This window comes from Trichechus manatus, unplaced genomic scaffold (assembly GCF_000243295.1).
Source record: "Trichechus manatus latirostris isolate Lorelei unplaced genomic scaffold, TriManLat1.0 scaffold00061, whole genome shotgun sequence".
Classification (NCBI taxonomy): Eukaryota; Metazoa; Chordata; class Mammalia; order Sirenia; family Trichechidae; genus Trichechus; species Trichechus manatus.
Window position 1 is genome coordinate 11,674,376 of NW_004443997.1, and position 24,343 is coordinate 11,698,718.

The window sequence follows — 24,343 nt, forward strand, 5'->3', positions numbered from 1 at the left end:
AGCAATGGTCATCCCTGTTAGTTCCCGCTCCCTCCCAAAGGCAGATTTCTATTATAAAGTTAATTATCATGTCAATCATCTATTAATTAACAGTCAGCTAGGCCTCAGGTGGCGGCTGTGTAACCTCGGTGGCTGATTCTTCAGGATGACTAGTAATGAAAGGCAAGCCAGGAGCTTCCATCTTTGGGGGATGAAGAGGAATGTGAAAAGAAGAGAGGAATGACGCCAAGGTCCAGAGTCCCTCGGAGCCCTTGCTCTTGACCGTGTGCTCATTCTGCACCTCCCTCCCGCTCACCGGCTGATTTCCATCTCTCTTCCAGGAGCGCTGCTTTCCATGGGGTTCGGATTTGTGGAGTACAGGAAGCCGGAGCACACCCAGAAAGCTCTCAGGCAGCTCCAGGTAAAGCAAGCTTCTCGTTCCTAGTGGAGTGGAGGCTCTTGGCAGGCGGTGGGGGGTTTCGACCACCCTCCAAAATGAAAATGTGTGTAGGCCTGTGACCCAACACAAATGAAGACCCTCCTTGCCCACCCCACAGACACTATAGGTCATTCATTCAATCCAAAAATACACATCGGGTGCCTGCTTTGTGCCAGGCCCTGTGCCAGGCCTGGGGGGACAGGTGAGCCACCGACAAGGTCACTGCTTATATGGAGGGGCACCGCTGACTAAATATACACCATCAGGCCATGATAAGGGCTTGGATGAAAATTAAGAAGGTGCCGTCATGGGGGTAGGGAAAGCGTCTATTTTGGATTGTGTCGACAAGGAAGTCCTCTACAGAGGTGACAGTTCGGCTGACACCTAATTGGCAAGAAGGTCCCTAGGTGGTGCAAACAGATTACGCTCGACTGCTAACCTAAAGATTAGCTGTTCAGACTCATCCAGCAGTACTGCGGAAGAAAGTCCTGGCATTCAGCTTCTGTTAAGAGTATAGCCAAGAAAACCCTATGGAGCAGCACTTCTGTTCTATAAATGTAGGCTCCCCGTGAGTCGGATGTGACTCGGCGGCAGCAGGTTTTGTTTTTTGGGTTAACTGGCAAGAAGGAGTCAGCTACACGAAGGTCTGGGGGAAGAGCAATCTAGGAAGAGGGAGTAATGATTTCGATCGAGCCAGCTCGACTCACGGCAACCCCATGTGTGTCAGAGTAGGACTGCGTGCCATAGGGTTTCCAGTAGCTGATGTAAATCCCCAGGCCTTTCTCCTGAGGTGCCTCTGGATAGACTCGAACCTCCAACTTTTTGATTAGCAGCCAAGTGTTATTAACCGTTCTCACCACCCGGGACTCTCCACCAGGGGGTGCAATCTCAGATGCCGACAGGGGCCAGGCAGGTGATGTCATTAGTGCATGGGGCTGGCCCCCATTAGCCGGAGTGCTCATGCCCTGTCTAAAGGGGCAGCTACTTCTTGGCCCCAGCCGATTGCTGCCTCGTGGGAAGGTGGGCCCTAGGGATACTAGGTCGTCTGTTTTTTGTTTATTATGGTTTTTGTTGTTTACCGCTTTTTGAGAGAGACTAGAAATCCAACTTTCTTATTAGACATCATGTACTCATTTAACTTGATCTCTCCAAATCCAGGCAGCCATCTGTCCCTTTCACATAACTAAAGATTCTGTAAAATTCCACTCTACACACTTTGCAATCTTATATCTCTGTGCGTTGCTGTATGCACACATACGTATATGTTGCCGTCAGAATTGTTTATACAAAGCTATCTGTGTTGTATTTTATGAGAAATGTGAGGGCCTTTTTAGGGTAATTGTGCTAATACGCCGTTTTGGCCTTAAGGTACTGATGGTAAAACCCAGCTTTAGAAGCAACTCTGCTGCAATTTAGAATCTTAAAAGAACATACAAACTAAACCAATATCTATCTGCCAGCCAGACCAAAAGGGGTTCCTTTGCCTGAAAATGTTACTAAACAATGGGAAATTCTAGGCCACTTGAATGGTTTAAAAGTCAGGCCTCAATTCTATGCCCCTTGAATGGTTTGAAGGTCAAGGCCCACTCATGGCTGGAGAACACTGGAGGGCTGGGTTTCTGACCACCAGTGGCAGGCTCGCTCAGCCTGAGCAATTTCCAGAAAAAGCCATTCTCTGTGCTGGGTTCTAGCAAGCCTCTCTGCCTGGGGACGGTCTGTCCTCCCTCCCCGCTTTCCTTTCCCCGCCCTGCAGCAACTCTTCTCTCTGATGAAGGACGAGGATGTGGGTGAGTATTCCAGAGGACAGACAGATGAGCCATGTTATCTTACTTCATAGGGTCATGTCTTGGACGGCCACAAGCTGGAAGTGCGGATTTCAGAAAGAGCTATCAAGTGAGTCCTTGGTGTCCTCCCCGGCCTTCGATGTGAGTCTGTCTGTCTGCCCCGGAGTCTGTCCTCCCCACCCCAGCCCCTCACCATCTGAGGGCTCTTCCTCATTAAGGTGGCACCGCCTTAGCCCAACTCCGACACCTGTTTCCCTGATGAACGGAGCCCAGGACAGCCCTCCGGGCAAATGTTTTAATACCATTTATTATAATAAAAGGAACAAGTGCAGGAGAAACAATCAAATGGTGCTCACTTTGGCCATATAAATAAGCCAAGGAAGAGTGCCAAGTTGCCAGGGCTTCAGACGAATCAGAAGAAGCTATAGAATGCCGGGATTTGGCTTTATAGACCTTTCTTTCTCAGAGCTGGACAACAGTGCCCAGAGACGGCCTCCCGTTAATTTGAAAGAGGTTCAGGAGACGTTAGAGTTGGAAGCAGACCAGTTTGCCAAACGACCAGTTTCCGGAAGCACTGGGGTATTTTTTCAGAGTTTCCATTTTCCCCCGGCATCTCCACCTGCTTTTACATCTAAACGAACTGATACACTTGAGGTGCTTCCAACAGTGCCCGGCACAGAGCAAGTGCCCGGCGTACACCGTTATTATTATTGTCGTCATTATCGTCCACCTGCCTCGGGTGATAAAATGACTGCCTCTGGCAGTCCTAGAGCTGGTTTAAGATATTTATTTGCTCGTCTTCAGCAAGTAGGTCGTTTGCTGTGGTCATTCAGCAAATTAGCTGCCAGTGAATTGACCTGGAGCTGCTGCCTTCTCTTCTCTGTCCTTTAATGGGGCCTGTGAATCCAGTGTAGACTCTGTCTGCTGGTGCTCACCCATCACAGTCTGTGCAATGCAGAACATCCTTAGTAGGAGGAAGGCTTGGCACGGGGAGTCCTCAGAAGTCTAACGGGGGTTCCAGAACTGTGGCATCAAAAAGGAAGCCCAGGCTGAGCCCCACAGCTTTGGGTTCTAATCTCGGAACTGCGTGGCCTTGGGCAGTGCCTTTGCCTGTAAAGTAAAATGTGGTAACTAGAAGATGTGTGAACCATTCGCGGCACAGTGCCAGGCACATGCGCACTCGCCACAGCGGTGATCTTTCTTTTCAGTACGCTTCCTCCAGGGAGTCAGCCTGCAGTCAGCCTTGCAAGCTCTCACTTCTGCCAGTATGCACTTAGCCATTCTTTGATTCAGCAAACAATTATTGAAACCTTACGGTGTACTAGACACCGTAAGGGTGGGGCCAGAGTTTCCTTGTGAAGTTTACATTCTGGAGCAGTGCTGTCCAATAGAACTTTCTCCAGCGATGGACTTGTCCTATACTGCAGTGTCTAGGCTGTAGCCAGTTGCCACATGTGGCTGTTGAGCCCTGGAAATGTGCCTAGTGAAGTCATGTTCATCATCTGTTGCTGCGTAACCAAGTACCCGAAAACTTAGCAGCTAAAAACAGGGTCTCTGTTTATAAGTCTCACATAGCCCCTGAGTCTCTGAAGTGGAGGGCAGCAGTACCCAAGGATGGACATTGGCAGCTCTTCTGGCGTGAAGAGGACTGTGATCCATATCACCCCGGGGAAGACTGCCTTCCTCCTCTTTCACCCCCAAGCCCCGGGCACACAGTCCTGGAATCCTTCATCTGAACATAAGGCGGGAACATCGGTTCCGGGAGGGAGGGGGGTGCAGCAGTGTAGGCAGGTGCCGCTGGGGCACAGATAACCTGCGCCCTCTCCCCTGCACCCTTCAGGCCAGCCACGACGTCCACTCGGAAAAAACAAGTGGCCAGAAAGCAGACGACCTCCAAGATCCTGGTGCGGAACATCCCCTTCCAGGCCGACAGCCGGGAGATCCGAGAGCTCTTCAGGTGAGAAGCGCCGGTACTGTCTCGGACCCGCAGGTGGGTGGGCGGGCGGGCAGGCGGAGAAACTGCTGGAGCTTTGGGGAAGGCGGCCTTCAGGCCCTGGATGGTTCCACTGAAGGCCAGCGCAGTGGTCTTGAAAAGGTCAGCTTCTGGCTGCCTTTGATTTATCACCCTTAATCTCAGAGGATGGTCCCAGAGCACTAAGCAGAGAAAAGTCCAAATAGCCAGGCCGCCTCTGCTCAGAGCGGGCAGAAAAGGGCAAGCAGTCTTCTCCATCCCTGTCCCCAACCCCTGGGAGGGGCAGGAGCCCCAGGAGGCTAGAAGCCAGCTCTCTGCTGGCCTGCCTGACATTCTCCACCACAGACTCACTCTTTTGGTTTATGCCAGCGGTTCTCACCTTCGCTGCACTTTTGAATCACCTGGGACTTATATAAACCTACCTTTGCTATGGCGGAGCCTTGGTGGTACGACAGTTAAGCTCTTGGCTGCTAACCCAAAGGTTGGCTGTTTGAACCCGCTCAATAGTTCCAGGAAAGAAAGATCCAGCAATCTGCTCCCGGAAAGATTGTTGTTGTTCTGGGTGCCATCTTGAGTCAATTTTCAGCTCACAGCGACACGTGACAGAGTAGAACTGCCTCACAGGGCTTTCTAGGTTCTAATCTTTAAGGGAGCAGATCACCAGGCGTTTTGCCCATGGTGCCACTGAATGGGTTTGAACTGCCAACCTTTGGGTTAGCAGCCAAAGTGCTGAACCATTGCACCAACAGGGCTCCTTCCATAAAGATTACAGCCTAGAAGACCCTATGGGACAGTTCTGCTCTGTCACAGGAGGTCACTGTGAGTGAGAATTGACTGCATGGCACACAACCACCACCTTTGGTGTGGCTCCGCCCCCAGGGAGTTTGACTCCCTTGTTGGGGTTGAAGCTCAGACGTTGGTATTTGGATAAACGCTCCCCAGGGGATTCTAATGTCCAGCTGGACTTGGGGACCACTGGTCTCACTTGCTGCCCATGGAGAGTCCCTTTTGAAATGAGGGTGCATTTGCTGCAGCACAAGGGTGGAAAACTCTCCGTCAGGGGCCAGTGGCTGATGGGAGCAGTAAAGCAGGCTGTGGGCCTCTTCTCTCCCAGCTGTGCTGCCAGACAGGAGTGTGATGCCATAGGACCACGTCTTCTGGTGTTTTCAGAGAGAAACTGACACTCTGGATTCTTACAGGAAGTGAGTTGGCAGCTAATTCACGTTTTGAAAGCAAACACTGCACAGGACAGTCTGTCTGTGGGCCAGGTTCAGCCCAAGGACCACTCATTGGCAACCCCTCTGGTGGCCTGGGACACCGTTTGGCTTTTCCGATTAGTTAGGTGTCACCCAGCACCAAGCTCTGAGACATCTTTATGAAAAGACTTGAAGGAAAAGGTTTCAAGCCAGGGCAGTCCTGGGTGATGGCACATGCTGGGCAGTGCAGAGAGAGACCCGCCGGCTCTCGGAATGGACAGCAGAGGCAGTTAGCCCCCACCCAGCAAACCACTGAGGCCTGGCTGCAGTCTAAGAGTGTTCCAGGGACCGACAGTATCTTGGGTGGAAACTGAGGGTATCATGGACTCGGTCTTGTTCCTCCAATCTGTGTCTGTTGATTTCTGGCATGGAGATCAGAGGAGGTAAGTCCCTGTTAGAATTACCAGTTAGCAACTCCGAAGGTAAAATGCAGATGCAAAATGATCCTGTATTTTAGAAACTTAGAGAATCATCCTGGTGTGAAACCTACCCTCTTCGCTTCCACTCACTGGTGTAAAGAATGGGAGGCTGTTTGGGGAATTTGCTTTGAAAATCCTTGCCCCTCTCCCATCTTATTCTAAACCAACGATGGCATACAGTTCATTAATGGACGGGGTTTGTTGGGCACCGACGGGTTCTCAGTACCAGGGGTCTCAGAGGCTTCCAGGGCCCCTGCGTGGCCTTAACAGCCTGGGGAGATTGGGCCGCAACCTGGGGGACATTTGCCAGCTCTCTGCACCGGGTAGATCCGTCCAGAGGAGTAAGTATGGTTGTCCTTACGAGAAGGCGGGTATCCTTAGCCTCGCGTGCGTCTGCTCATTGTAACGTGCATCTGCTTTTTAAAAAGTGTCCAATTTCAGAACCACCAGATCCAAACAGGCTTGCTAAGGAGGTAATATCCCGCCAAAATGACAGTTCCGCTCGGTTCCGCAGTTCATTTAGGATGACGCTGGTCCGGGGAAACAAGACAGTAACGGGAGAGGAAGCACGCTTTGTTTGATCTCACGTTTCATGTTTATTTTTAGAAGACAAGGAGTTAGTGTCCACCGAACGTAATCACATGCGGCGTCTCTTCGCTCTGCCATTGTTCCGATGGTAGTTTTCATAAACCCCTGAAATGGAAACCCTTCTTTGGGGCACTACTACCTCGCTTTTGTTGTTCGCTTCGGCTAGGGCCGGGGCAGTTCCCAGTGGTGGCCAGCAGGGGGCGCTGTCAGCCTTCTCAAGGAGACAAAGCTTGTCGGGGAAGCCAGAGCTGGTGTTGCAGACAAAGCCACTGGCCAGCAAAGGTCATTAGCTAGGGGAAGACTGCAGGGTGTAGGGGAGCCAGCGTGGCCCACTTTGCCAGGCAGGTTTTGAGGGTTCTTCCTACCAGGGGTAATAGCCGCAGCTCCCTTTTCCAGAGTGCTGGCCAGGTGTCAGGTTCTGTGCTGAGCGCCCCACTGTGCATTCTCATCTCCTTTAAGCCACAGCAGCCCGGGAGAGAGCGATGCTGTCACCCCTGCTGCCCCTAGAAGGAAGCTGAGACTTGGGGAGATGCATTGTCTTGCCCAGGACCATACAATGCGCAAGGGTTTGAACTGAAGTTCGTCTGACCCGGGGCCTTGGTCATGAAGCACTCCTCCGCTCTGTCATCCGTTGCGTGGTTGTCGCATGTCCAGAAGGAGCTATCGTCTCCCGGCTCAGTTTAGCTGAACCACTGTCTCCGGTGTGTGTGCCAGAGACCAGGTGCTGTGCCAGGCGTCCGGCCATTTCAGGAGAGACATAGCCTCTTCTCTGAGTGTGTGCCATAGACCAGGTGCTGTGCCAGGCGTCCGGCCATTTCAGAAGAGACATAGCCTCTTCTCTGAGTGTGTGCCAGAGACTAGGTCCTGTGCCAGGCGTCCGGCCATTTCAGGAGAGACACAGTCTCCTGTCTTGTGGAGCTCTCTTGTCTAGTGGAGGACCAAGGAGGGAAGAGACAGTGACAGCGGGTGGCACCGGAGCGTGTAGGTGCAAGGGCAGGGGCTGGGGGAGAGCAGTGTCAGGGTTCTAAAGACTGACCACTGGGGGCAGCAGCTCACCTGCCTCACCTGCCCCTTGTGCGTCACAGGTGAGCTGGGGCAGCAGCTTCCTGGCCCAAGCCAGAGGTGGTGGTGGTTGTTAGCTGATGTCTAGTCGGCTTCAGTTAATGGCGGCCCCATGCACAGTGGCATGAAACCCTGCCTGGTCCTGCACCATCCCTGATGGGATGCAGATCGGACCGCTGTGATCCGAAGGGTTTTCACTGGCCAACTTTCAGAAGTAGATCACCAAGCCTTTCTTCCTAGTCCATCTTAGTCTGGAAGCTCTGCTGAAACCTGTTCAGCATTCCAGCAACTGACGGATGGTGGCTATGCATGAGGTGCACTGGCTAGGGATTGAACCCAGGTCTCCCACATGGAAGACGAGAATTCTGCCACTGCAAAGGGCCTTTCCTGTGGGCCACTAGCCTTCCCCGAGCCTTGCTGCACAAGCCTCCAGCACTTAAACGCTCAGCCCTCAGCAGTGGTCGGGCCAGTGCTAAGAGACACTGGACGTCCACATTTCTGCAGGATCATCGTCGGGAACCATTCGGGACTTACTTTTAGAAAACTCAGAGAGTGGACAGAGCAGTGGATTAAGAGATGGGGATCCTGGTCCTCTCTCTCTCTCTGCCCCTCCCTTTTTCCTTCTAGGCCTCAGTTTCCCCTTTCATGAAGTAATAATAGTAATGGTAACATATGCTGTGATCTATTGTCAGTAGAGGCTTGCATGTTGCTATGATGCTGGACAGGTTTCAGCAAAGCTTCCACTAAGATACACTAGGAAGAAAGGCCTGATGATCTACTTCTGAAAATCAGCCAGTGAAAACCCTGTGGATCACAATGCTCTGATCCTGTTGTGCGTGGGGTTGCCATGAGTCGGGGGCCCACTTCACGGCAGCTGACAGCAACAGCATTATGATGATGATGTAGCAATAAGTGTTAGTGTTTATTATGTACATTTTCCAAGACGGACCTCTGTGCCAGGCACTGTGCTTTGCATTGTTAGGAGTCCACTTATTGCGACAGCTTTGTGGAGTCATTGTTGTTGTCTCCATTTCCCCGTGAAGACTTCGGCCCTAGAGCCCCAATTCCCGCCCACTTGGCCAGCTGGCTCCCAGCTCTCACCACGTGGCCGGCCGCCTCAAGAGCTGTTGAAAGGATGAAATGAGATTACGCATACGAAGCACTTGGTGCAGCGCCTCGTACAGAGTAGGGTGTTAATAAACGTTCGTGGGGGTTTTTCAACAGCACAAAACCAGTGGGTCCAGGATTCGAACTCGGGGCGGGTCTGACTCTAGACAGAGCCTTTGTTGTTAACAGTAGTGCCGAGCTGGTGGGTGGACAAAAATCCCTAGAGGTTCTCTGCAGAATTTTTTCTCTTTTCTGTAACTATATATGTGCATGTATTTGTATACGTGGAGCCCTGGTGGCGCAGTGGTTAAGTGGCTGTTAACCAAAAGGTTGACAGTCGAATCTATCAGCTGCTTCTTGGAAGCTCTATGGGGCAGTTCTGCTCTGTCCTGTGGGGTCACTATGAGTCGGAATCAACTCGATGGCAACGGATTTGTAATGAGTTATGTGTATATATGTATGTATATATGGAAGGAGCCCAGGTGGCGCAACAGTTAAGCGCTCAGCTGCTAACTGAAAGGTTGGCGGTTTGAACCCACCAGAGGCTCTGCAGGAGAAAAGAACTGGCACTCTGCTCCCATAAAGATTACAGCCTAGGAAATCCTACAGGGGAGTTCTACTCTGCTCTGTAGGGTCTCTATGAGTTGGAATCAACTCCACAGCATCCAATAATAATCCGTAACCGGATGGCATCAAGTCGATTCAGCCCTCCCCCAGTGTAACTCTCTCCCTACCAGCTGGGTTCTGGGTCGGAGAGTCTGTAAGTGAAGTGGGACTCTGGCTGGGCCTCCCCCTGTTGTCTGCTAAGAGGAGTGTGAGAGAGGAAGATGCGGGACGCCCAGGCCTTGCGAGTGCACGTGTGTTCAGGCACACGACACATGTGCGAGCAGACTTCTCCGTCCACAGCAGGAGCAAAGGAAAAGTGGCCCGCTAAGAAGTACCTCAGAGAGGGTAACAGCATTCATGGATCCTGTACCTTAAAGTCTGGCCTCGATTTGAAAAATGTCCACAACTTAGAAACATCATTTTTAGGTGATGATGGTGTAGCTCACATCTACAGTGCAGTAAGATTAAGGATGCATGGTCTGGAGCCAGCCCGCCAGGTTCATATCCCAGCTCCACCACTCACGAGCTGTGGGACCTTGGGCAGGTTACTTAACCTCTCTGGGCCCCCATTTCCTCATCTGGAAAATGGGCATAGACTTCCATACCACTTACAGCCTCAGAGGGCAGTGGTGTGGGGACAGTGCCTGGCACAGAGTAAGCATGATGAGGGCACGCAGTAGTTGTTCTATTGAAAATGAAAGGCCTTCGCTGACCCCTGGCCTGTTCTCCCGCAGCCCCTTTACCCGGTCCACCCCAGCCCACCTCACAGTGTCCCTTGCACAGCTCACTGCCATCCGCATGGTTGTTTATTTAGTGTCCCCCAGACCATAATGACAGACACTGTCTGATTCACTGCCATGTCCGTGGTGCCTGCTAGGTGCCTGGTATGTAGCGTGCTCCATGATACCTGCTGAGCTGTAGATGCACCGTGCTAAGCTTTGCTCCACGAACCCTGGTTCAGATAAGGCAAGCGGGGCCAGAGAGGACTGGGAGTTTGCCCAGGGTCACACAGCTCTGCAGGGGTCTAGCCAGGCTACCCTCACTCTGGAGCCACACCCTAGCCCCCTGGAAGTGTCCCCAGAGGATGTCAGCCCCAGGTGGCCAGTGAACACTGCCTTAAACAGGCTGGCCAGAGCTGCAGTTGGAGAGCTTTCTCCTTTCATCCTAAGCATCTTTTTTTTTTTGGTTATTTTCTTGGAGGTGTGAACCACCTGCTAGGGTGTGAATGGGTGAGTTCACAACAGGTGTCTGGAGGCCTTAATTACACGGCTTGCATCTCCTGTCCCTAGCGCACCTGGCACGCCTCACTTGGTGGACAGCATCCTCCCTCCCTCGCCTCCTTCCTCCTCATTTCCTCTGGCCGTGACCATGACTGCGGGGCGGGGGCCAAGGATAGCGTGCCTGCCTGGGCTCCCCACTCGCCCAGGCTCCCGGCCGCCGCCTAGTTAACCCCTGGTTGTCAGTGGTGCTTTTCCAAAAGCCGCGAGGAGCCCTTTAATCTGCTCTTGGCTAACTCCGATGGGGTGGGGGAGGCAGGCTTCCTGTTCCTCAGACTCTTAGGGAAGAAGCTCTGCAAAAATCAGCCGCCGTGGGCAGCTCCCGAGAGCCAGCAGGACGACTGTACAGAGGGAAAGTGACACCCAGCCAAACTCTGAAAGGGGCTGGGTGAGAAGGGACAGGGCTGTGACCACAGCCCCTCCGTCCCCAGGTCGTCTCCTACCAGATGCGCCTCTGTGGAAAGACCTAGACTGGCGCTGTCCCATCCACCGGCCAAGTCCAGCCACGCTTGTTTGTTTTTGGATTGTCTCCGGCTGTGACGGCAGCAGAGTTGAGTGGTGGCGACAGAGACCGCACAGCCTGTAAGCCTGAAAGTTTGCCAACTCCTCCTGTCAGTGAGACAAGGCCTAGTGAAGAGGAGGCGGGCCCTAAGGGAAGGCAGTCGAGGCTCGGAGTCCGCGAACTGGGTTGTTGTTGTTGTCTTTTAGTTTGAATTACACGGATAAGATATTTTTTCTTTTCCCTTATGAAACACAGAGTCCCTGGGTGGTGCAAACTGTTAACGCACACAACCACTAACCGAAACGTTGGAGGTTTGAGTCTACCCAGAGGTGCCTCAGAAGAAAGGCCTGGTGATCTACGTCCGAAAACTCAGCCACTGAAAACCCTATGGAGCACAGTTCTACTCTGACACACATGGGGTCACCATGAGTCAGAGTTGACTCGACAGCAGCTGGTTTTTATGAAACATGCAGATGTTACAGATAACGCTGCAGCCCCTTGGCCCCTGTTGAGGAGTTCCTTATTCTGGATACAAGCCCTTTGGAGGGTATATGCATCACAGGCTCTCTCCCAGTCTGTGGGTAGCTTTTCACCCTCCTAACAGTGTCTTTTGATAAACCCCTTCCCCCCACAAAAAAAGAACCAAACCCATTGCCATCAAGTCGATTCCGCCTCATAGCGACCATATAGGACACAGTAGAACTGCCCCATAGAATTTCCAAGGTTTTAAATCTTTACTGAAGCAGACTGTCACATCTTTCTCCCTCAGAGCAGCTGGTGGGTTCGAACTGCGAACCTTTCGGTTAGCAGCCAAGTGCTTAACCAGTGCGCCACCAGCCTCCTTATCCTTTGATGAACAGAGGCTGTTGATTTTAATAGTCTCGGGTTATCATTTTTTCCCTTTAGGATTAGAACTTTTTGGGTCTCGTTTAAGAAATCTTTGCCAGCCCCAGGGTCGTGAAGCTGCTTTCCTGTGTTGTCCTTAGAGCCTCTAAACTTTCACCGTTAGGTATGCGGTCCATATGGCATTGATGTTTGTGTGTGGCGTGAGGTAGAGATCGAGGTACACTCTTTCCCTGCGTGGATATTCAGTTGGCCCAGCATCCTTTACTGAAAAGACCATTCTGTGCTCTGTGCTCTGCAATACTGACTTTGTCGTAAATCAGGTTACTGTGGATGTGAGAGGCTGCTTCTCGACTCTCATCTGGCCCGTCGGTCTGTTTGTCTGTCCCTGTGCCGGTACCTCACGATCTTAATTACTGGGCTTTGTAGGTGTGGTCTCGATCTCTGGTGTCTTTGTTCTTCTCCAGGTTTGCCTGGGCTCTTCTTGGCCCTTTGCATTTCAGGCGTCTGGATTTTCTTCCAAAGCCGTGGAGGTTTTGAGCAGAGGGAGTAATAGAATCTGACTTGTATTTGTGGAAGATCTTTGTGAGGGGACTGGTCTCGAAGGGGCAAGAATGGATGAGAGAAGACCAGCAAGAGGGGTTTGTGGTCACCTGGACAAGAGGGAGCATGGCCTGGAGCAGGTGTCAGCCTTGGGAGTGGGTGAGGGGTCAGATGGGAACAGGTTTGCAGAGCCTCGCTGGCTGTCTGAATGAGGGGAGTGATGGAGAGAGGAATGGAGGACGCCCCTGTATTTAGGACCTAAGCAGCTAGTGGTGGATCACATGCCCTGTTTGGCGATGGGGCAGTCTGGGGGGGATGCCAGCTTGGCCGGGAGGGAAGGGCCATCAAAATGAGCGAGAACCACTGTGTTCTTTTAAGAACTATCTATAGGGGATCAAAGTGACAACAGCAACTGGAAAGAGTAGATAGGAGGAAGCTTAGGGCGCAGTGAGTTATGTTAATGGAGGAACGATTCGGGAAAGAAAGGTGAGAATGGCTGCACGACTTGAAGAATGTAATCAAGGTCACTGAATTGTATACGTAGAAAGTGTCAAATTGGTGTATGTTCTGCTGTGTGTATGTTCAACAGCAGCAAAAAAATAAATAAATAAATCAAAAATAAAATCAGTGAGCTAAAAAAACTGAGCAAGATCAAGGCCCCGCCCTCCCAGCCTCCTTGGTGCTGCAGTTAGTGGGACTGTAAGTGCGGGGTATGCCTGTGCATCCTCCCAGGGACACGCTCAGAAGTGGGTGGGCTGTGTGTAGAAGGCTGCCTGAGCCCCTCCTCCCCCAGCCCCAGCTCAGATGCCCTTTCCCAGGGCGGGCTCTGCGCATAACCGGAAACGGGCTCATTTCCCAGTGAGGACTGTGGCTTCGTGGAAACAGTGTGCACGCGGCAGGAGAGGATGGAAGGAGACCTCGCTCGGTTGTTCAGTCTGGGCGCGGGGGGCCCACCTTGTCCCCTGAGCTCCTGAGAGCCTCTCCCTCCAGGCAGCTCTCCCTGGGGGGTGACCTGTGAGGAGAGAGGGTGCTGGGCCCCGAATGTGGCCAGCAGCACTGATGCTGGTGACAGTGTTGCTGATGGCAGGTGACACTGAGGAGCATCCCTGCGTGTCACCACACGCCAGATGTGCTAAGCACATTACACAGATCCTCCCGACAGCGTCTCAGGTAAGTGCTCCTGATGCCCAGAGCAGTGCAGTCACCCGCCTGAGGCCACCCAGGGACAGGACCGGAAGCCACTCCCCCCCACCCCAGTTCTGCCTGGCGCCAGATTTTGAGCCTGAGCTTGTGAGTCACTCCCAGCCCTGCTCCAGCCACCTGTGAGCATCCCAGGTAACCCCTCACCGTAGGGCCAATGCCAAAGCCGTGCTTCTCAGTGGGTTTGTCCGTGCGTGTGCCTGTGTCTGGGGCTTACAGTGAACATTCCTGTGGGGCACGCCTGATTTGGGGCATCTGTTAGCCCCGGAGTATCAGCAGGAACATAAGCGTTGGCTGTATTGGTGTCCCTATTGGTGCATCTCTGCTGGGTGAGCCAGGCATTGTTGGTGAGTTTTCCCCACGTTTACTGAGCACTTACCACAGGCCCTGCCCAGGCTGATCTCGTGTGCTCCTCCCCCACCACCTTGGGGAACTGATGCTCACAAGTCGGGATGGCATCCTGGATATAAAACCCTGAGCCAGTGGCAAAGTGGGATTCGGATTTGCACTCCCACTCACGCTCTCTCTGCACCACCTTCTCCATTGTAAATTCAAGGGACAGAGACGTGCCTTTTTAATCCTTTCATGCATCCACTCAAGAGCCCTTAGCGTACGCCTGTCTTCGGCAGTCGTTGCCCCTGAGGTTTTGAATGTCTGTGATGCTTATCAAAGCTGGTCTAAAAATTGTTGTTGTTTGTGGCCCCCGACTCAAGGGCACCTCATGCACAATGAAATGAAACCCCGCCCAGTCCTGCGCCATCCCGGACACGGTTGTGGATCGGACCATCGTGATCCATAGGGATGTCATTGGATGATGTTCAGAAGTAGATCTCCAGGCCTTTCTTCCTAGTCTATCTTAGTCTAGAAGCTCTGCTAAAACCTGTTCAGCATCATAGCAACACAAAAGCCTCCACTGACAGGTGGGTGGTGGCTGCGCATGAGATGCTTTGGCCAGAATCGAACTAGGTTTCCCGTGTGGAAGGTGAGAATTCTACCACTGAACCACCAGTGCCTATCTACAAATACACACCTTCTTGCCCTCAGGGTAACTATATTCTAAGGAAGTGATGGGCCCACTTGGGAGGGTGGTTATAGTTACTGGGTCGAAACCTGTTGCTGTTGAGTTGATTCTGACTATGGGACAGAGTAGAACTGCCCCAAAGGGTTTCCAAGGAGCAGCTGGTGGATTCAAACTGCTGAGTTTTTGGTTAGCAGCCTGAGCTCTTAACCACTGCACCACCAGGGCTCCAGTTACCAGGCAGTAACCACAAAATGCCAAGGAATCAGTTCTGCTAGTGAACAACCCAAAGGCAGAATGTTGGAGTCCTTGCCTGGCATATTTTTTATTTGGGGAAAAAAAAAAGATCTGGAGTTCTTAATGGACTCCAGGGTCCACATTAGCCAGCTGTGGGATGCAGCTCAACAGAAACACATGGTCCAAATCCCTGATGCCCCACCCCTCCAAGGCATGACCACATCTTGAATCAAGGTTTTAATTTTGGGCCCCTTGCTCTAGGAGGGGGCAATGTGAGCTAACCAGGCTCTGTCAGGAGAGAGGAATGAAGGCTGGCCAGCCTACAGAAGGAATGCCAGAGAGGAGACCACAGGGCTGAGACTCATAGCAGATGTTACCGAGAATCTAGTTTCTGCAAAGGATCAAAACAAACACACACACGCCTATCAGAATGGCTGCAGTAAAAGTAGTGGTAACACAAGATGCTGGGGGAGAAAGTGGATCTCTCTCACACTGCCGTGGGAATGTAAAATGATACCACTGCTCTGGAAAAGAGTATGACATTTTCTTACAAAGCTAAACATGCACTTCCCGTAAGACCCAGCAATTGCACACCTGGGCTTTTACACAAAAACCTGCACACGTGTCCATCAGTAAAGGAATGGAGACACAAAATGTGGCCCATCCCTACCATGAAATATTATTTAGCCATAAAAAAGGATGAGGTTCTGATACATGCTACAACGTGGATGAAGCTTAAAAATGTTATGCTAAGTGAAAACAATCAAAAAGACCACAAAATTGTATGATTCCATTTTTATGAAATGTCCAGAATGATGATGTTGCCGTCGAGTCGGTTCCGACTCATAGCAACCCTGTGTACAACAGAATGAAATACCGCCCAGTCCTGCGCCATCCTCACAATCATTGCTATGTCTGAGCCCATTGTTGCAGCCACTGTGTCAGCCCATCTCATTGAGGGTCTTCCTCTTTTTCACTGACCCTCTACCTTACCAAGCATGATGTCCTTCTCCAGGGACTGGTCCCTGCTGATAACATGTACAAAGTCCTTGCTTCTAAGGAGCATCCTGGCTGTACTTCTTCCAAGATAGATTTGTTCTTCTTCTGGTATATTCAATATTCTTTTCCAAAACCATAATTCAAAAGCGTCAATTCTTTTTCGATCTTCCTTATTCTTTCTCCAGCTTTCGTATGTGTATGAGGCGATTGAAAATACCATGGCTTGGGTCAGGCACACCATAGTCCTCAAGGTGACATCTTTGCTTTTTAACACTTTAAAGAGGTCTTTTGTGGCAGATTTGCGTGATGCAGTACATCCAGAATAAGGAAATCTATAAAAACAGAAAGTAGATTAATGGTTGCTTAAGGCTGGGGGGAATGAGAAGGTTGCGAGGTGATAGCTAACAAGTGTGAAGTTTCTTTTTTAATTGATGAAAATGTTTTAAAATTGATTCTGGTGACGATTACTCAACCCTGTGAATATACTAAAAACCATTGGATAGTATATTTTACATGTGAATGAATTTGATGGTGTGTGAATTATATCTCAGTAAAGCTGTTAAAAATTTAAAAAAAAAAAAAAACTTGTATACAAACGTCCATAGCAGCGTTATTCATAATGGCCAAAAACTAGAAACCAGGTGTCCCTCAGTGGGTGAATAGTTTGACTGTGGTACATCCATATCATGGAATAATACTCAGCAATAAAGAGGAATGAACTGTGCAGACTCACAGCAACCTGGATGCATCTCCAGAGAATTATGCAGAGCGAAAAAAGGCAATCCCAAAAGGTTACATACTGTACAAGTCCGTTTATGTAACATTTCTGAAATGACAAAATTATAGAGATGGAGAACAGATAAATGGTTGCAAGGTGTTAGGGAGGAGGGGTGGCACGATGGATCCTTCTGATGGAATGTTCCGTATCTTGACTAGTGGTACTGGCCAAGACTTTACATGTGATAAAATGGCACAGAACCAAATACACACCCAAATGCCTCATGTAAAACTGGTGAAATCTGAATAAGGCTGGTGGATTGTAGCATTGCTAATCTTCTGGTTGTGATATTGTACCCTAGTTAGGTCAGATGTTAACCACTGGGGGAAACTGACTGAAGGGTACACAGGCTGTCTCTATTATTTCTTACAGTTGCATACGAATCTACAATTATCTCAAACTAAAAAGTGTTTAAAAAATGAACATCCTAATCCATAAGGATTAGAAAAGGCCACTCTGTGCAGTAGTGAGTTCCCCATCACCAGAGGGAAGCAAGCGAAAGTTAGGATGACTGTCTGTTAAGGGTGCTATGGACAGGATTCCTGATGGAGTGAGGGGCCAGGCCCACTCCCAATGTAACTCTTCCACTCCGGGAATATATCAGTGGTAGAGTCCACGTGATCAAAGAAAGGAGAACTTTCCAGGCTTTGGGATCAGCAGCAGGTGGTCCGGTTCTTTGGTCAAAAGAAAATTAACTCTCTGCAGGCACATAGTCAGTAGCCCGGGGAGGCAGGAAGACGAGGGGAAGAGAAGTTATCCCAACTTTTATCTGCTGCACAGGTTATACACTTTATCACTTCAGTGAGGCTAACTGAACCCAGGGAAATTAATGAAAAGGCTGACCTAGAAAGTATATTTTATCTTCCAGGATCTATTTTTATATAATAGCATGAACCTGGTACTACAGAGAAAGTAGAAAAATAATAAGCTTCAGTTGTTTGCGGTGTGAGAAAGTACCATTTGGGTGAGTCTTTCTACATCCTTTTGAGAGAGCTGAGAAACCAGTGCATAACCTCCTTGGGCTCCTGTTGATCCGTGTCCCTCCAGACACTTGGTCTACAGGGTGGGCACAAATCCATGTTTCCAAAAGCACGGCTTTCCCTGTTGAAGGAGTCCCTGGGTGGCACAAATGGTTAAGTGTTCGGTTATTAACTGAAAGGTTGGCAATTCGAAGCCATCTAGAGGCACCTCGGAAGAAAGGCCTGGCAATTTGCATCTGAAAGGTCACAGCCTTGAAAACCCTATGGTGCAGTCCTACTCGGCACACGTGGAGTCATTATGAGTCAAAATAGACTCAGCAGCAACTGGTTTGGTTTTCGGTTTTCCTTGCTTATGATCCCTGAGAGCACAGCCCTGAGGAATTTGGTGGGAGTGTAAACTGGATGATAGTTCCTTCATTCGAGGGGCCTACTTTGCAGAAACCCTATACCAGATCCTTCCCTTCTCCTTTCTTAGTTACGCTGCTCTCTGCCTACAAATATGTCCACCAGGGGTTGGTCGGCGGCTGTAAAAGTTCTGCTGCTCAAACCAGGACGAGCACCACGTGCTCAGACGGGCTGCTCAGGTTATCCGTTTTTCATGCTCTCCTTGTACCTCAGTCATCAGCAGTTGGCTGTAGGCTTGGAAAGGAGCCAGTGTGATTTTCCAAAAGAGAAGAACACCAGGCGGGGAGTCAGGAGGCCTGAATTCTGGCGCCAGCTCGGCTTCATACCAGTTGCATGACCTTGGACAGTTGTGTGACTTCTCAGGGCCTCAGTTTGTTGAATGAATCAGTGACAGGGTTGGGCTAGGCCGGCCACAGCAGGTAGCTTCCGTCTCCCGAGCCAGCACAAACCCATTGGTCATGGCTACCTAGAATCCTGTACTAGAGGAGTATAAGGCTGTGTTCAGGCTATGCAGGTAATGGCATTGTAATTGATTAGTGATGTCTGCCGTGGGCCTCGGAGCAGCATCTGTGATGGGTAAGTGGCTGCAGGTATTCGCCTACGAATATGGTATTTCTTAGTCAAGAGGCCCTCTCCGGATGGCGTGCCTGTTTCACTCTGCCAGGTAGACTGGTGGAGCAGTCCCAACCCTGAGCTGATGGGAGAGCCTACTTAGTTTTCCCCTTTAAAAAAATAACTGTGAATGCTGAGAGTTGAGAAGTGGTCCCTGAGTAGCGCAAATGGTTTGCTCTCAACTACTGAACCTAAAGATTGGTGGTTTGAACCCACCCAGGGGTGCCACAGAAGAAAGGCCTGGCAATCTGTTTCCATAAAGATTACAGTCAGACAACCTGATAGGGCAGCTCTACTCTGTAACACATGGGGTTGCTATGAGTTGGAAGGGGTTTTCTTTTTGGTGGTGGTTGTTTTCCTCCCTCCTGGTATGGAGATTTCCAAGTTGGTCTTCATTGCAACCGACATTTTGTTTTGCTGCGTGCCTGGGCTGATTCCAGAGTGGGCAACAGAAGCCCAGGCGTGGGGCGGGTGCCCAGGGGAGAGCGTGTGGGTCCCGGGGGTGAGGTGGCGCTGTGCCCCGTCCCTTCTCTCCAGTCGCAGGCAGCCGCCACGCTTGCTCTCACCTTGCTTTCACACCTCTGCCTGCGCCATTCAGTGCCTTTTCAGTTACAAGGTCTCCGTGCTTTGTCTGGGCTTGTCGGGCGGGCCGCCATCGGCTCATTGTTGGAGCCGATAATTGTGGTGCAGTCACCCAGCATCCTGGGTGCTGAGAGGCAGCGGGCAGCCCCCAGATATCTGAGGAGCGTTCTGTGGCTGTCTGCTGCGCATCTCAGAGTTTTCCTTGGAAAAGGGAGATCTCGACACGCTGCTTCTTAGTGAAGGAGGAACCCGTTGGTTTAGCAAATATTTATTGAGCATCTCTAAGGAGGCTGGGTGCTGGGTTACAGAAACAAGCGTGAACTCCAGGAAGGGACCAGACTGTCTGGGTTTAGGGGGAAGTAGATGCAAGCTTCACTCCATTAAAACCCTTTAGGGAAGAGACCAGGTCTTATAGGACTTTTCGTACTAACTTAGTGATCACGGACAGGTTACTTAACATCTCTGAGACTCATGCCTGTCTTTGTAAAATGGCAAGATTGACAGCCGTGCCTGCTTTGTTGTAAGGAACAAGGTCGACGATGTTGAAATTGGAGTTGGCATTCTTTCTGGCCCAGGGCAGCCATTGTCTGTCATGGCTCGTGCCCATGGCTCCTGGAACATGCTAGGACTGTGCTAGGAAGCCAGGGAGAAAACCAGTTGCCACTGAGTTGGCTCTGACTCCTGGAGACCCCATGTGTGTCAGAGTAGAACTGTGGTTCCTCAGACTGCACTAGGAGCCAGGGAACTGGGCTTTTATTCCCAACCGTGCTAACCAGCTGTGTGCTCTTGGGAAAGTTACCTTCTCTCTCTGGTCCTCACTGAAGAAAACTCTGCAGTAAGGGAGCTCAATTACATGATATTCTCTGAACGGGGCTTATATTCTAAGGGAACGTTTCATAAAATCACATAATGCTGTCATGGCGTTCCTCAAGCTTGAATAACACATACATAACCCTTTTAAAGAAAAATAAAAATCTCGTGTTGATGTCAATATTTTTATCATTATGTTACTTAAATGTGTACAAATGTAAAACTCGGAATAAACTGACAACTTATGCTTACGGTTCATATAGGACTATAAGACCAAGTCACATTTTCAAACACAAGCAAAATTTAAAATCAATAAAATTCAAATTAACAGTGTTATTTTAGTGTGATGGATGATGTTGTTTTGCCGGAATAAATTCCGAATGCCAGTTGTAATATTAGAAGGATGTAGCCTCAGGTTTAGACCATTAATCTGTTTCGGTATTTGTACGTCAGTAATGCTAATGCCGGGAGTGTCTGCTTGCATAAGTAAGGACGTTGTGCAGAGTGAGAATACCAACTTGAAGACTTTATTTGCCGGTTCAGCGTAATCAGACCTCTTGCTTATCTGAGTCTCAGCCTGTCATCAAACACCCCTTTTAACACAGTGTCGCTTACCTGTTGCTGTCAAGTTGATTCCGACTCACAGCAACCCTACAGGACAGAGTAGAACTGCCCCAAAGGGTTTCCAAGGCTGTAATCTTTATGGAAGCAGACGGCCACATCTTTCTCCTGTGGAGCAGCTGGTGGATGAGAACCACCGACCTTTCACTTAGCAGCTGAGCACTTAACCACTGCACCACCAGGACTCCTTCAGTGTCACTTAGTGGTTCTATTAGGCCATCTCTGTCACTTAAAAATAAAAGTTAGCTTTCGAGTATTACTGAAATATCAATAAATAGATAACCACTTACTCTTGAATTGGGAAGAGAAAAGCATTTTGTTGTTCATCTGGCTGACTGATCTCTTGTTGCTAGTGGGTACCGTCTCTATAAAGACAGGTTCCACACAATATGGCATCCACTCCCACCAGAGTAAAGCACTATTCTCCAGCACAGGTCTTTTGAGGTCATTGTGCCCATATGTGGATGCTCTGGGGGTCATAGGACCCCACATGGAGGTTGTGTTCCAACTACCAGGAACTCTGAATGGTTACTTTCTCATCAATGAAATCCAATATTTTTCACAGTAGTGTTATAAAATACATGTGTATAGACATATTTAAAAAATCAGATTGTCTAAATAAAAACAGAAACTTTTAAAATTATCCTACAGAAATGGCTAAACTACCCCCTACCAGCCCCCCAACACACACAGACACATACATACATACATAGACACACACACACAAATCTGTCTGAGGGGCAGCAGACCCTAATTTGAGAAACTCTGTTCTATTAAATTGGCCCCTACTTTAGTCCAGATTTCAGGCCTAAGATACTTGTTGGGTCCACTTAGACCTGTAGATCTTTTTCCCTGCCAAGCCCACTTGTGGTTGAAATTTGATGCAATTTACGCTATTAGAGTTGGTAATTTTGCTTCTTGGCCACCAAGGTTAAATGTCTGCTAGTCTGGGAATTTGCCTGGGAAAGGGATGTAGGCTGAGGGTTCAATAAGTTGACCACAGAAGTCAAAGCAAGAAGCTGCTGAGTGAAGAGAGGAGGAGCTGTTAGAGCTAGAGGCTTTGTGCAAAATCAAACACAAATTCTGAATGTGGGTTTTAATATTTTAGTGCAGTGATTCAGAGCAGCAGTGTCATAGTCTGTAGAACTGGCAGACTTAAGAGTTGTGCAGTGTTCAACCTGTACAACTGAATGTGGCAGTCCTGGTAGTCCATCAGATCGGTGTTTAAATCCTTGTGCCTCCATCTGCCACCTCTGAGACTTGGACATCCTGAACCTCAGTGTGTGCATCTGTAAAATGGGGACCATAGTACTACTTGCCAGGGCAATTGGGGGATTCAATGAGGGAGTGAAAGTAAGGCAGTTAACTTAGGGCCATGGTCCCCCAAACTGTGCGCCGACACACGTTGGGATGCCACAGTGAAGTGCGCCACAGCATATTTTAATTTTTTGAGAGAAACAGGAACATCTGTCAGGGAGGGTGTGAACTACTGCTGTTAAGTTGTTTAGACCTAACTAATTAATAAATGATGGCTCAGTGTTTCTTGTTTGCCCTAGGGTGCCATGAAAAAAATTACTGAGACACCAAGGGTGCCATGAACCAACAAAGTTTGGGAACCCATGGCCTAGTGCTTGGTGCAAAATCAGCACTCAGTAAATAGTAGAGACTATTATATAGTCCCTGGGGGGTGCAAACAGTTAATGCACTCAGCTGATAACCAAAAGATTGGCAGTTGACATCCACCCAGAGGTACCAAAGAAGAAAGGCCTGGCGATCTACTTCCATTCCAAAAGTCAGCCATTGAAGACCCTATGGAGCACAGTTCTGCTCTGACATACATGGGGCTCCATGAGTACCTACTGGTTTGGGTTTGTTTGTTTTTTTGTTTTTTTGGGTAGGGGCAGGGTGGCATTTGGTGTTTTATTTTGTTTTTTAATTACCTGTGAGAGCAGGAACTCACCAGGACTGCCTTGTTTTTCCAGGTCTCTTGAGTTTTCTGCCTTCAGCAGGGTGCAGTCTTACCCCTTTTCTATTGCTCTCTGTTAGTGAAAAATATTTGCGTTTTCCTTCTCTGACAGGTTTCCACCTTACACAGGTTCCAGCTTTCGCAAGTTTTACCATATATAACGAGAAAGGCTGTGCTGGCCTCAAGATTCCATTTTGGTTCGAGTCTTCATACATTTCTCCGTCTGTGGGGCTGGGATAGGAATCCAGGGTTGTCGGCTGTTGCTCCCACCTCCCTTCTCTTCACGTCTGCTCTCTTATAAATCCATTTCAGAACATTGACTCCCCAGCCCAGATTTTGGGGAAAACCCAGGCTATCTGCAGTCGTCTCAGAGGGGTGTCACGAGAGCATCCAAAACATAAAAGTCTCAATAAAATTCATTTGTTTGGATGTCCCAGCCTTGCCGTGTTCCCGGCCAGGGGCATCACCATCAGCCCAGAATGGGGGTATGGCTCCTCCTCCCAGTTAGGGGACCTGATTTCTGTGAGGCCTCTGTGTGGGCACGGCCATGGCCACCCTAGACCTTTGAAGCGGCCACAGCCCCCAGCCAGGAAACCTCCCAGAGCTCTTAGCACCACGGTGTGTGGTGAAGTGCTGCTTTCTGGAGGATTCTCGGGTTTTCCATCAACTGGAGCAAGCGAACAGAGTACGTTACAGGGAAGACCTGTGAACTCAGGGCCCGGGGTTTTCTGTTGGTTTTGTTTTATTTTAATTCTCCTCTTCCCTCCAACCACCTCTGTGGCCACTTCAGTGATTGGGGTACCATTTAGCCTACAGATATCAGGTTAAACTATAAATATGTGATCATCTCTGACCTACAAACACGACACTGTTTGTTGTTGTTGTTAGGTGCCATTGGGTTGGTTCCGACTCATAGTGACCCTATGTACAACAGAACAAAACACTGCCCATCGTCATAATCGTTGTAGTGTTTAATTCAACCTAGTAGTAATTGTTCATAGTTTGTTGAACCCTCACTATTTTACTCTGCCACATGGGGTCGCCGTGAGTTGAAAATCCACTCGACAGCACCCCACAACAACAACCACACACCTAATACGCAAGTGCATTCTTTCTCGCTTTTGCTCCTTCTAGATCTTCTTCTGTGCATTCATACCTGTGTGACCCTGTAGACAGTATATGCGGTTGCATTGGGTCCACTTACATGAAAAATTGTATCATCTTTTCTCTGTCGTCATGCTTTTTCTCCCCTCTAAAATATGTCTTGGAGATTGTATTCATTTCCTGTGGCTGCTGTAACAAAGCACCACAAACATAATGGCTTAAAATGACAGAGAGTTATTCCTTCACAGTTCTAGAGGCCAGAGGTCTAAATTCAAGATGTCTCTCCGAAGGCTCTGGGGAAGAATTCTTCTACCTATTCCAGCCTCTAGTGGTTGCTGCGATCTTTAGTGTTCCTTGGCTTGTAGCTGCATCACTCCAATCTCTGCCTCATCTTTCCTCTGTGACTGTATCTGTGTCTCTTCTCTTTTATAAGGATACCACTCAGATGGAATTAGGACCCACCCTACCCCACTATTCCCTCGTGTTAACTGACAACATCTTCAAAGACCACGTTTCCAACAAGGTCACCTTCACAGGTACAAGGGGCTGGAACTTCCACATACCTTTTTGGAGGACACAGTTTAATCCATAGCAGAGGGCCTTCTGATTTAGTTCATATAGCTCTACCTCATTTCTTTTTAATTCTCTTTTGCA

At 49.5% G+C, this 24,343-nt stretch overlaps 1 protein-coding gene across 1 annotated transcript in view; it reads left to right on the forward strand.

Annotated features, from left to right (window-relative positions):
• Positions 1–24,343, forward strand: part of RBM19 (RNA binding motif protein 19) — a 149,188-nt gene that overhangs the window by 37,323 nt on the left and 87,522 nt on the right. The window contains 3 exon segments of the mRNA XM_012556310.2: positions 321–400; positions 2,256–2,311; positions 4,043–4,159. Coding sequence (XP_012411764.2) covers positions 321–400; positions 2,256–2,311; positions 4,043–4,159 — 253 coding nt within the window.